A 14,167-nucleotide genomic window follows, 5' to 3' on the forward strand; every position below is an offset into this window, starting at 1 on the left:
TTGTTGGCAGAACGATCACAAATGTGACATTGTGTCTGTCTCAGTGCATTGTGCCAGGTCGCACATGATGTTGATCTTCCTGCTACTGGTGCTACTTCCCTTGGTAATTACTAAGTATCTTCTGGGGGAGAGTTTTGAGACTATGTACAAAGGCATTTTATCATCTACTTATGATTACTACTCTCATTGATTATTACTATGATGGCTTGCAAAGAGGATTTTAATTTTAAGCTTTTTACTGTGTATTGGGTAAAGATTTACAGAACAGATCAGCTTTCCAGTCAACAATTCACACACGTTTTGTTTCGTGTTGTTGGTTGCGGTCCTCACAGGTAACATCACTCACCCCACTTCCTCCCTGGGTTTCCTGGTTCCACTTCTCCTTCTTTCCTAACTCTTCTCAAGTTTATCCTTGGAATGCTCCCTTTTTCATCTCAAATCATTATTATTATTATAAGGTATGGGAACTTTACTAGTGTTATTATTCCCTTTATAGATCTATCTAATGTTTGGCTGAAAACTGTGCATATGAGTGAGTTCACTCCAGGGCCATACTCTAAGGTTCATTCCACTAGTAAACCTGCTCTTTTATGATTTTCAGTTTTGTCCCACACTTTTCGCCCACTCAATCCTGAATTTCCCAGTAAGATCCATTTTGGAGCAGCTGGTTATGGTAGCAGAGTACCACCTTATTCTCCTGGTCTCAGGCCATGGAGAATGATGTCTCATGGTCCATTAACGTACTAGACTAATTGTTTCCATGAGCCTTCCACTTTCTTAACTCGTCTTTTCTCCAGACAGGGAGAGACCAATATAAGAAGGTGAGTCAAATTTTTTTTTTTAAAAAAAGGGATGTTTTCAGGGGACCAAACAGGTGAAAGTCTGATGGAGCAAGATCAGGACTATAGAGAGGATGCTTTAACACCTCAAAAGGAAGTTTTTGCAGAGTGTCAGCAGTGTGGGCAGAGGTGTGTGGATATGCATTGTCATGCAAGATCACAACGCCCTTGGGTAGCAGTCTGCTGCATTGAATCTGAAGTTTAGGCTTCAGCTCTTCAGTGTGTGGGGGTGGTGGGTATCTCACTGCAATGAACAGTGCTGATTATTGAATCTGTTTCCTGATAGTGTTCCAATACTGGTCCTTGAGAATCCCAGAATACTGTAAGCATCAATTTTCCAGCTGATGGCTGACTTTTGAACTTTGTCTTGGTTGGCAATTGAGGATGTTTCCATTCCATAGTCTGCCGTTTGCTCTCAGGCTCATAGAGATGAATTTATGTCTAGTTATCAGTAATGATTTTTTTTTTCCAAGGAAACTTTTACCTTCTTTCAAGTATTGGTCCAAATGTTGTTTTCAGATGTCCAAACCCTTCTGTTTATGGTCTTCCGTGAGTTGTTTCAGTACCCATCTCACACAAACTTTTCAAAACCCAAATCTGTTGTGGATTATCTCACAGGCAGAGCCATGGCTGATTTGCAAATGATCTATCTGCCACATGATATACTGTTACTCATCTATTCGACAGAATCATCTCATGTGCACACTCAATATTGCCATCAGTCGTGGATGTGAACAGGTGTTTTAATATAATCAGAGTGTGAGTAATTTTTGACTCACCCTCGTAGTAAAATGCTAATGTTTGGAGAATCTGGGTAAAGGTGCATGGACATTCTTTGTACTGTCCTTGTAGCTTTTCAGTAAATCACATATTTCTAAATAAAACACCTTTAAAACAGAATATATATAATCTGTGACAATCTCCTTACCGGGAGTTTGTGGACTGCTAACCACAAGCTTGGCGACTCAAGCCTACCAGCTGTTCCGCGGAGAAAGCTGAGGCGTTCTGCTCCCACAGATTTACAGCTTTAGAACCTTTTACAGAGTCACTGTGAGTCGGAACTGACTCCACGGCACTTAACAACAACAAAAACACCAATCTCCTGTTAACTAAAACTTGATTTCATTAGTTCTCCCAATCTCTTCTGAATCATCTAGCCTGCTGTCAGCACCAAAAGAAACAGCCTTAAAATAAAACCTCTTCACCTAAGAAATGAAGATGATCATCTTCACTCACAGGGAACCTGATTCTCCTTCCTGGGCAGATGAGCAACGGGAGCAGTCACCTGGATTATGTTGTTCTCCTATTGCTTCATAACACTGGGACTGGGGTGCCCTTGTGGCATAGTGGGTTACATGTTGGCCTGCTAACCCCAAGGTCAGCAGTTGGAATCTACTAGCCACTCCTGGGGAGAAAGATGACGCTTTCTGCTCCCGTAGAGATTGACAACCTGGGAAACCCTACCCAGAGCCACTTTGAGGCAGAATCGCCTCAACAGCACTCAGCAACATTGTGACTGGTATATTAGGTGTTGGAAAGCAGGTATTCAAATGCATACTTTTTGTTACCCAAAAGTGTTCTGTGCCAGCAGGAACTACCTTTGGCTTTTTTTTTTTTTTGAGACTCAATTCATTCCAAATGACTGCAATTATTGCTTTTTAATGCTCACATCACTTGTTTGTTCTTGCTGGGTTTTCTAGACTCTGTAAGAAGGTAGAAATGGAGACTACTAGAGTAGACCAGAGGCCAGGGTGGGGGAAATCACAGGATCAGCAACATTCTTTCCCCCATCTGATTTCCCTTAATTATGAATAAAGTTTCTTGTGACACTAGCTGCCTGTCTTAGCTACGATTATGAATCCCAGGACAAAGGCTTAGGGTGAGTTTGGTGGGGCCAGACAGTCAGCCTCCAGGCCTGGGCAAGGCCCTGGTAGGCAGGTGCACCGAAGGACATCCTCTTTGCAGTGCAGGGCAAGACAGCTCCAGTCCAGCATCCACATGGGACCCACACCACACTGCCACCACAGATCCCTGCCGAGTCCAGATCCTAGTACATCCATACACTTGGTTAAGTATGTAGCAAGCACTTTTTTTGTGAACATTAAAGAACTAACCCTGCACACAACCTGTGTTACCCATCAGAGAGGCCCTGGACAAGTAAACAGCTTCTCTGGGACTCAGTTTCCCCACCTACACAGTGAGGGACCTGTGTACTGTCTAACATTTTTTAAGTTAGGGAGTAGGTGTTTTATACAAGGATGGCTCCCCAGAGGGTTGGGTCCTAGTCATCTTCATTTCCTAGATGGACATACTTTATTTAAAGGCTGTTTCTTTTTGGTGTTGATAACAAGTTAGATGATTCAGAAAAGACTGGGAGAACAAATTAAATCAAGGCTTAGTGAATAGGAGATTGCTGTTTTTGTTGTTAAGTGTCCTCGAGTAATTAAAAAGATACCCAGGACACACTCACCTGGAAGATGGCAGAGGGCTCAGTGTAGTGGTCCAGGATGGAATGGGCATAGTTCCTGATGGCCTTGGGGGTCTTGAGTTGGTAGCTGATGTTGAAATGGATGTTGAAGAAGTAGTCTTCAATGAGCTGCAGGGCCACCAAGGAAGGCAGCGTTGGAAACAGGGAGAAGATGGCAAGGAAAACACTTTTAGCTTGGATTCAGTCATAACAAGTAAACAAGGCAAGTGATGAGTCAGAAAAGAAACACTATGCATCTTCCAAATAAGTCAGGCTGAAAGAAAACTTCCTTCAAGTAAGTTTCTAAGAGATTTCAAAAAACGTTTTCCTTGATCTGCTATGCCCTCAAAAATCATATTCTTATGGTTCCTCTCCGAATCACAAAGGGGTTCTGCCCATCAGGAGTTAAGAACTGGCCTGGGCTTTATTCATAGGGCAAGTGGGAGCCACTGAAGAGAAGAGCCACGGTCCCATGTGTGTTTTACAAAGAGCTTTCTCTAGGCAGCATGGAGGACATAGGAGAGAAGTAAAAACCGGAAAGAGGGAGGGGCTCATTCAAATGCCATTTGCCATTCTCTTTGCTCAAGGCAGCCTTATCAAGATATGAGGCCGGAACATATGCAAGTACGTGAGCATGACTGTCTGGTGGAAAATGGAGCTATGGAAGGCCACTCTTTCTTAACCCAATTAATACATTCAGATGTAAAATAAGAGGCATATTTCATGAGCTTTGCTTATTGGAACGTATGGTGTTTATAGGTCCATTTCCTAGGTCCTGTTAGGTTCTGAGTCCTGGGCACTTTTGTCGGGAGTAACTCTCTCTAAATGATAACTCGTGCCCTTCTCTTTCTTCCTTTTATTTGTTGACATTTTCCAATGTTTCCCCTCATGGGGGCTCTCTGTCCCACTACTCTTGTCAGGTGAACCCAGGAGGGAGGCACACATGTGATTCCTGATTTATTACTAAGAAGAACGCCAGCAATTAGAACATTTCAGGAGTCTCAAGGGCAGGTGTTCCGTTTCATCCCATTTCTTTCATCTGGATTTCTGCACTCACTCTCCATCTCTCAGGTCACTACATGGCTCTTGATCTAGTGGCATGATTTTCCCTGCCTTGATGACAGATGCAGCTATACGTTCTTCTTTGCACACACCTTGAATCTTTTCCCAGTGATACACACTCTCTCTGGACTCCCTTTTAAACTCCTCCACTTACCTCCCCTTCCACAGGGTGGAACTTGAGGGGCTCACAGAGTTGTGATTCCTTGGGCCATTCCCGAAGGAGGCTCAGAGAAGTCTTGCCATCTGAATACTTCAGCCTTCTCCTGTGCTTCATCACATCCACGTCCAACGTGAAGTTGAGAGATGTCCCTTGGAGGCCTGCAAAGAGATGTCTCTCTAAAACCTTCCTGATGAGGCTTGGATAGGTAAACCCCAGGCTGAGGTTCCTGCACAGCCGCTTCCCTGGGGCGGGGCTCCTGAGTTTCTTCTCCTCTTGGTCTCTAGTACCTAGTTTGCGTCCCTCATACACATTCCAGGGCTGAGTCAGCCTTCATTTGGGGAGGAGGCGAAGAGTGAGGAAAGAAACCAAGGGGAGGAAGAGCACAGAAAGAGAAGCCATAGAGTAAGACCTACAGGTAGCAGAGCCAGAAGCAGGGAACCAAACGGAGAGGGCAAGACATCTGTTCAGCATCACAAAGACACTCAGCAGCTGCTGTTCAGGCTCGTGCCTCTGCAGCTGGAATGGATGCTGTTGTCATCAAGTCTGGTCTGATTCATAGCAGCTCTGTAGTGGGCTTCTGAGGAGTGGCTGGTGGGTCTGAACTACCACCGATCCTGTGATAGGTCTGCCATTTTTCTAGCATCCCTCCCCAATTTAACAATGGCCTCCTTCTGAGGTCAATCAGCCACCCCAGGAGAGCACTCTCTGAACTGTGGGAAGTAGAGAGACATCTCGGGAGAGTTTACTGAGAGACTAAGCCTTGGGGACTGTTGTTGAGGGATTCGAACCCTTGGGCTGCCAGTAAATTCCTGAGCTGTGAAAGCCATGCCTCAGCCTGCAGGAAACCGACTCCAGCCAGTGTCAGGTAAGGGGCAGGCAGGGAAGTCAGGCCTCTGGCAATTTACCAAAGGCCTCCTGGGCCAGGGAGAATAGATGAGGTGGGGAGGAAGATAGATGTACATGAGTAAGATGGAAGAAAGGCACTTCAGAAACGCCTACCCACACATGCACACTTGTGGGCAGAAATGCTAGCCTTTTTCTGAATCTTCTTTCAGAAGCTCAACCCTTCAACCCTAAGGAAGTGATCCAATGGCCCTGTTCCCAACAGATAAATCTCCTCAGAGTGTGGTCTTTTTTGAGGCAGCGCACACTGAACAGGACTTGACAGTATTTCATTCTGTTGGATACAGGGTTGCTATGATTCAGAACTAACTTAATGGTTGCTTTTTGTAGTATTGAAATATCTACCCTCTAATCATACGATTTTAAGTACCAAGATCTCATACCAACCACCCACCCCACACATACACAGTCCTCATTCTCTGCCCACTATAGAACCCAACAAGGGATGACCACAACACATGGTTGGGTCAGCTAGGCTGTCTATTACCTGTCTTGGTAGCTGGGGTCCCAGAGCTGATTTCAAAGCACAAAGTTGCATTCACTGTGCCATTGAAGCGAATGGGCAGTTCCTGAGGCGTGAATTTCATGGTCACCTTCAGATGAACTACAGGTCTTGAGCTAAAACAAGGGCAAGAGAACCATTAGAAGCGACTGTAGAGCTTCTGGGTCAGGGGTTGGGTTACTTATTCATTCATCTACAGTATGCCGAGTGCCATTCTAAACCCTCAGGATACAGCTCATACTCACCATCACTGAGGCCACTCTGACTCACAGCCACCCTGTAGGGCACCGTAGAACTGTTTCAGAGGGCTTCTGAGACTACAAATCTGTATGGGACTAGATAGCGTCATCTTTCTCCTTCTGAGTGACTGATGGGTTTGAACCACTTACCTTGCAGCCCAAATGCCTAACCTACAGGACAAGTAGGAATCCTTTAGGATACAGTAGAAATAGAGGTATAACCCAACTCCAGTGAGAAAGCAAGCAGACAATAAGCAAGCAAACGGGAAAAAACAGGAAAACACTATGCATTTAGTAATGTTACAGAGTCGGAACCAACTCCACGGCACATGACAACAACAACAACAACAACAGAGTCCCTGAAGGGCACAAATGGTTACGTATTCAGCTAATAACCAAAGGGTTGGCAGTTCACATTCACTTAGAGGAACCTCCGAAGGCCCGGCAATCTATTTCCAAAAGTTCACAGCATTGAACCACCACTCGTCTGTCAGTCTGTCATACTGGGGTGACTTGTATTTTGCTGTGATGCTGGAAGCTATGCCACTAGTATTTTAAATAGCAGCAGGGTAAACCCGTGGTGGACAGCTTTGAGATGAGATGAGGTTCCGGACTAAGACAGACTAGGAAAAAGGAAAGACAGACTTCTGAATGTTTAGCCACTGAATACCTTCTGAATAGCAGAGGAATACTGCCAGATAGTAGCAGAGTGTTGACAAGTGAAACGTGAACAGCACCAGAGTATTATTGTCAGACACAGTGCCAGAAGAGGAGTCTGTCAGGTAAGAAGGTGCTCAAAATGCAACTGGGGAGCAGCTGTCTCCTCAAAGTAGAGCTGACTATGATGATGTGAATGTAAAGCTTTTGGGACCTTCATTTGCTGATGGGGCACAACTCAAAATAAGGAGAAACAGCTTCAAACATCCATTAATAATTGGAACATGGAATGTATGAAGTAGGACTATAGGAAAATTAGAAGTTGTCAAAAATGAAATGGAATGCATAAACATTGATATCCTAGAGATTAGCAAGCAGAAACAGACTGGCATTGGCTATTGTGAATGTGACAATCACATGGTTTACTATGTTGGGAATGACAAATGATGAGGATATTCAACCATTTCAAGAGGTAACATATGATCAAGAGCCCATGATCTTTCAAGGAAGAAGTATAAGGTGCTCTGAAGGCTCTGGGAATTTTGTTTTCTTGACAATGAAGTGCAACACCAAATGATGTAAAATTAGGAAAGGTGGGCACCAGGGCTGTGTTCTTTCACCACACTTACTCAGTCTGCATGCTGAGTAAGTAATTTGAGAAGCTGGATTATATGAAGAAGAACATAGCATCAGGATTGGAGGATGACTCATTGACAATATGCAATATGCAGATGATACAACCTTGCTTGCTGAAAGCGAAGAGGACTTAAAATACTTACTGATGAAAATCAAGGACCACAGCCTTCTATATGGGTTGCACTTCAATGTCAAGGAAATAAAATCCTTACCACTGGACCAATAAATAACATGATAAATGGAGAAAGGATTAAAGTTGTCAAAGACTTCATTTTGCTTGGATTCGCTATCAACACTCATGGAAACAGCAGTCAAAAAATCAAAGGAAATGCGACAGTAGGCAAATAGGCTTCACAAGACCTTCTTGATGTGTTCAAGAGCAAAGGTGTCAGTTTGAGGACTAAGGTGCATCTGACTCAAGCTGTGGTACTTTCAATAGCCTCAAATACATGTGAAAGTTGGACAGTGAATAAGGAAGACCATAGAAGAATTGATGCATTTTGAGTTATAGTTTAAAAAAGAATATTTAAAGTGTCATGGACTGTTAGAAGAACAAACAAATCTGTATTGGAAGAAGTACACCAGAATGCTCCTTAGAAGTCAAGATGGCAAGACTTGCACTCTCATACTTTGGACATATTATAAGAATGGACCATTCCCTGGAGAAGGATATCATACTTGGCAAAGTGGGGCATCAGTGAAAAAGAGTAAGACCCCCCCCAATGGATTGGCACAGTGGCAGTAGTAATGAGTTAAGCTCATGCTTAACAATGGCTGTGAGGATGGCGCAGGATCAGACAGTGTTTTGTTCTGTTGGGCATGAGGTCACTATGAGTCAGAACTGAATTGAAGACACCTAATAACAACAACAGACATTAAAACTCAAAGACGCAAACAAAGCTCTACTCTGACACACATGGGGTTGTCATGAGTTGGAACCAATTTGACAACAGCTGGTGGTAATACTATATTAAAAATAAAGTTGTACAATCTGAGATTAGCATACATGACAACACCACCCAGAACTTAATCCAGATATAGTAATGTTGTTGTTAAAAGTGCCTTCAAGTTGATTCTGACCCATAGCGACCCTGTAGAGGGTTTCCAAGGAGCAACTGGTGAGCTTGAACCACCGACCTTGCAGTTCAAATGACTTTACAGTCTGACGCATTAGCTCACAGCGCCACACCAGGACTCCTGGATATAGTAATAGCCAAAGTAAAATAAAACCTACAAGACTGAAAATAGGGAACCAGAGATATCAGTTTTATAATAAAGTCAACGACAAAGCAAAAAGAAGAAATAGTGTCGCTATAGAACAGCCTCAGAAACCTTGTACAAGGTCACTATGAGTCAGAACCGAATCCACGGCACATAACAACAACAAGAACCTCCAAATGGGGAAGAAGTCAAGTCAATTTTGAGATAAAACAGACTGCTTTAAATGGAGAAGAAATTAATTACAGGGTAACTTCAAAGAAAATGAATGCACCATCACATCAAAATAAAAAAGAATATCAGAAACATTTAGTAAACGTTAACACAAGAGAAATGAAAATGAAAGAAAACCTACAAACAAAATGAGCTCAGTGCAGAAATTTATGTGGAACAAATTAGCAACACCACACACACACAGAAAAGTAAAAGCAATCAATTTATACATATCGACAATTACACTGAATGTAAATGAATTAAATGCACCAGTCAAGACAGAGAGTAGCAGAATGGACAGGAAAACAGGAACCTTCAATATGCTGTCTACAGGAGACACAACTTACGCACAAAGACAAAAATAGACTAAAAATCAAAAGATGGGAAAATATATCAAGCTAAGAGTAAAAAAAAAACCAAGCAAGATAGACAATATTAATCTCTGATAAAATATGCTTTAAGGCAAAAACTAGCATAAGGGACAAAGAAGGACATTATATCAACTGAACAAGAAACATAATCATAATAATTATTTATGCTCCCAATAAAAGTACTTCAAAATACATAAATCAAACTCTAATAGATCTGAAGAAAGACATAGACAACTCTCAAATAATAGCTGGGTTTTTTGTTGCTGTCAAGTGCCATCGAGTCAGTTCCGATTCATAGCGACCCTGTATAGGGTTTCCAAGAAGCAGCTGGTGGGTTTGCACTGCCGACCTATGGGTCACAGTCCAGTGCTGATTCTACAATGCCACACCAGGAGATTTTAATACACCACTTTTGATGAAGGACAGAACAACTAGAAAGAAAATCAACAAAGACCCAGAGGAAGTAAACAACACCAACTTGACCTCATAGACAGAACACTCAACCAACAACAGGACAGTATATTTTCTTTTCCAGTGTACAAGGAACTTTCTCCAGAACAGACCATCTGTTAAGCCATAAAACAAGCCTCAATAAATTAAGAAATATCAAAATACTACAAAGCATCTTCTCATATCTCAATACTATGAAAGTAGAAATCAACAGTAGGAAGATCAAAGAAAAAAATCAAATACATGGAAATGAAATAACACAATGCTTAAAAGTTGCTGGTACTAGAATAACTCCAACACCCATTCCTGATTTAAATACTCAAAAAAAAAAAGGGAGTAAAAGGAAAATTCCTCAATATAATTAAGGGCATCTATAAGGAGTCCTGGTGTGGCGCTGTAAGCTAATGTGTCAAACTGCAAAGTCATTTGAACTGCAAGGTCGGTGGTTCAAGCTCACCAGTCACTCCTTGGAAACCCTCTATGGGGTCGCTATGAGTCAGAATTGACTTGAGGGAACTTAACAACATAAGGAGCTCTGGTAGCATAATGGTTACAAGTCAGGCTGCTAACCTAAAGGTCAGCAGTTCAAAACTACCAGTTGTTCCATGGAAGAAAAATGAGGCTTTTAGCTCCTGTAAAGATTTACAGCCTTGGAAACCCTATGCAGGGTCGCTATGAGTCAGAACCAACTCCATAGCATACAACCACCACCACCATAAAAAGCCAACATCCAACATCACTCTGGAGAGAAACTGAAAGCATTTCCCTTGTGAACAGGAACCAGACAAAGATACCCTTTATCACTACTCCTATTCAATATTGTGCTGGAAGTCTTAGCCAGAGCTATAAAGCAAGAAAGGGAAATTAAATGTATCCAAATTGCTGTAGCACTGTAAGATAAGCACAAGGGACCACAAGGTCAATGATTCAAACTCACCAGCTGCTCCTTGGAAATCACTATTAACTGGATCCAATTCAACAGCACTTAACAACAATAACAACAAAATTGACAAAGAAGAAGTAAAACTCTATCTGCATATGATATGATCCTATAGGGTGCTCTCATAGCATAGCAGTTACAAGTTGGGCTGCTAACCTCAAGATCAGCAATTCAAATGATACTAGACATAAAAAACCCCAGAGACTCGGAAGATTATTGGAACTCACTGAAAGATTCAGCAAAGTGGCAGAATACACGATCGATATACAAAAATCAGTTGTATTCCTCTATACTGATAAAGACAGCTCTGAAAAGGAAATTAAGAAAACATAACCATTTACAATAGCCACCCAAAAGATGAATGACATATTTAAGAATAAATCTTACTAGAGAAACAAAAGACTTATACAAAGAAAACTACAAAACACTACTATAAGAAAACAAAAGAGATTTACAAAAATGGGAAAATATATCTTGTTCATGGATAGGAAGGCTTAACATTGTGAAAATGCCAACACAACCCAAGGCAATTGATTGGTATAATGTAACCCCAATCCAGATTCCAACATCATTCTTTAAAGAGATGGAAAACGTAATCATTCATTTCATACAGAAACAAAAGAGATCTCAGAGAAAGAAGAGCAAAGTAGGAGTCCTCTCTCTTCCCAATGTTAAAACCTTCTACACAGCCACACTAGTCAAAACAGTGTGATACTGGTACAATGAAAGGCACAAAGATCTGTGGAACAGAATTGAGATTCCAGAAGTAAATCCATCCACCTCTGTTGATCTTTGACAAAGGGCCAAGATACATTAAATGGAGAAGGGATACTCTCTTCAACAAATAGCGCTGGCAAAACTAGAAATGTATTTGCAGAAGAATGAAACAAGATCTATATCTCACACCCATACCATATACAAAAACAAACTCAACATTTTTTAAAGACCTAAATGTGAAACGTAGACTTATAAAGGTCATCGATGAAATAAATAGGAACAAACTTAGGGGCTCTGATCCATGACATAAATACACTATCAAACATAACTGATAACACACAAACAGCAGAAAACAAAATAGATGACTGGGACCTCCTGACAATTGGACACTATGTGCATCAAAAGATTTCACCTAAAAAGTAAATGACAAAAAAACAAAAAAGTAAAGGACAGGCTTGGAAGAAAATGTTGACAATGAAATATCAAACAAGGGACTACTCTGTAAAATTTATAAAAACACCTCTACAACAAGAAGATAAATAACCAATTTAAAAATGGGCAGAAGACATGAACAGACACTTCACTAAAAAGACATTGAGGGGGCCAAAAAACATGAAGAAATGCACAAGATCATTACCCACTGTTACTGTTATTAAGTGCTGTCAAGTCGATTCCAAGTCACAGTGACCGAGTCTAGGGTTTTCGAGGTTTTTATATCTTTGCAGGAGCAGAAAGCCTCATCTTTCTCCCTGGAAGAGGCTAGCAGGCTCAAACCAAGGATCTGGTGGTTCAGTCTAGTGTTTACCATATGGAGCCACCACACTCCCTCATTAACCATTAGAGAGCGATGCAAATCAAAATGACAATGAAGTATCATCTTACTCCAGCATTGATAACAAAGTTCAAAAAAATAGAAAACAACAAATGTTGGTAGGGACTCTAGGACCCTCTTACACTGCTGGTAAGACTGGAAAATGGTACAACCATTGTGGAAAATGGCTTCCTCAAAAAGTTGTAAATAGAAATACCATTGTTGTTGTTCAGTTCTGTTGAGTTGGTTCTGATTCATAGCAATTCTGTATAGGGGTCTGAGGAACAGCTAGCTGGTGGTTTTGAACTGCTGACTGGTGGTTCAAAGTCTAATGCTGATCCTACATCACCATACCAAGAGTCCATAACCTAGCAATCCCTCTACATAGCATATATCCTTAAGAAATGAGAGCCGTGACACAAACATATATATATATATATATACACAGCCATGTTCACTGCAACACTATTCACTATAGCAAAAAGATGGGGACAGCCTAAGTTCCCAACAGAAGAATGGCTAAATAAGCTTTGTTACGCACAGACTATGGAATATTACACAATGTTGAATAATAATGATGAATCTGTGAAACACCTCACAATATGAATGAACCTGAAGGAACTTAAGCTGAGTGAAATTACTCAGTCACAAAAGTGTCACAAGACCACTGTTGTAAAAAGTTAAGAAAAGGTTTTTTTGCTAAAAGAAACATTCCTTGATGGGTATCAGGGGTGGGAGGGAAGGGAAAATTACTCACAGGGTAGAGGGTAGGTGTACGTTAACTTGGGTGATGGGGAAGGCAATAATATATAACAAGAAGGAGGTTGACAAAGATGAAGACAGAGCGAGGAGTGTAAGAGTTAAAGTGGACTGACATAAATACTGCTATGTGATGGCGGGAATGTTGTAATGACATGAAGTATATGATTTGCTGAATGTGGGACTGATGATGAGTTCTGTAAACCTTCACTCAATTCACAATAAAAGATTTTTTTTTAAAAGTACAGTTGTATAACATAATAGAGTGTGAATTACTTAAACTGGGTGCTGATGGGTAACCTCACTGATGAGGAGGCACTCAAGTTAAGGTCGGTTATCAAGAAAGAGCCAACCATGTGGAGGTGCAGATCTTGGAGAAGAACATTCTAGGCAGAGAGAACCGCTAGTACAAAGCTCCTGTGCACAAGCAAGCTGGGTTTGCTTGGCTAGAACATAATTAGCGAGAGAGGGAGATGGGAATGGAGACCATGGAAAGGAAAACCATGGTGGGGGTGAAGTGATCATTCCCTATTCTGTGGAGAACAGAGCCCAGTGAGGGGAGGTATGGAAGAATGCCATGGCAGTATTCTAGAGTACTGGGAAGTGGTACATAGATGAAGACAAGTGGGCAGAATTCGATACATTTAGAAGGCAGAGTCAAGAAACAAATTGTTGATGGGATTGTGGGAGAAAGGAAAAGACGAATCAAGAATGTCCTGAACAGACAAACCCCCATCCAAGAGTGAGACAAAGGGAATACACGAGCAGACATGTAAACTTGCTGGTGACCAACATGGTCTACTGGTGAATGGAAGCAGGGGAAAAGGCAGCAATGAAGATATGGGCTGAGTTCAACCATGTTCCATAGACCCATCAACCTGGTTGGTCTGCAGTGTGGTGAGATCTGGGGACACCTAAGCCCATGGACAAGAACATAGCCACAGATGGCTAGAGCTAAGAGTGAAGTGTCCAGCTGATATGAAGTGAGGGAAGACGTACAAGAATGCCCAAACGTGCAGATAGTACCCATTTGACCTAACTTCAATGGCTTGATAATCAGAACTCAACTAGAGAAATTTTTTTTAATTTGATAAAGGAAACAAGTGTAAGTTGCTACAATTTGATTAACTTGACCTATACTTATGAATGTAGTAACTCAAAAGACCAACCGAGAGGGAAGGAGTCTTCACATCAAGGATCAATCCTATCCCTTCTGTACACAG

General features: G+C 41.6%; 1 protein-coding gene across 1 annotated transcript in view; it reads right to left on the minus strand.

Moving 5' to 3' along the window:
- Positions 1-14,167, minus strand: part of ITGAE (integrin, alpha E (antigen CD103, human mucosal lymphocyte antigen 1; alpha polypeptide)) — a 96,670-nt gene that overhangs the window by 21,001 nt on the left and 61,502 nt on the right. The window contains exons 18-20 of the mRNA XM_006863472.1: positions 5,919-6,049; positions 4,523-4,686; positions 3,310-3,435 (exon numbers count right to left, since the gene is read on the minus strand). Coding sequence (XP_006863534.1) covers positions 3,310-3,435; positions 4,523-4,686; positions 5,919-6,049 — 421 coding nt within the window. The remainder of the gene's footprint in view (positions 1-3,309; positions 3,436-4,522; positions 4,687-5,918; positions 6,050-14,167) is intronic.

The sequence above is a fragment of the Chrysochloris asiatica genome, unplaced genomic scaffold (assembly GCF_000296735.1).
Source record: "Chrysochloris asiatica unplaced genomic scaffold, ChrAsi1.0 scaffold00054, whole genome shotgun sequence".
Classification (NCBI taxonomy): Eukaryota; Metazoa; Chordata; class Mammalia; order Afrosoricida; family Chrysochloridae; genus Chrysochloris; species Chrysochloris asiatica.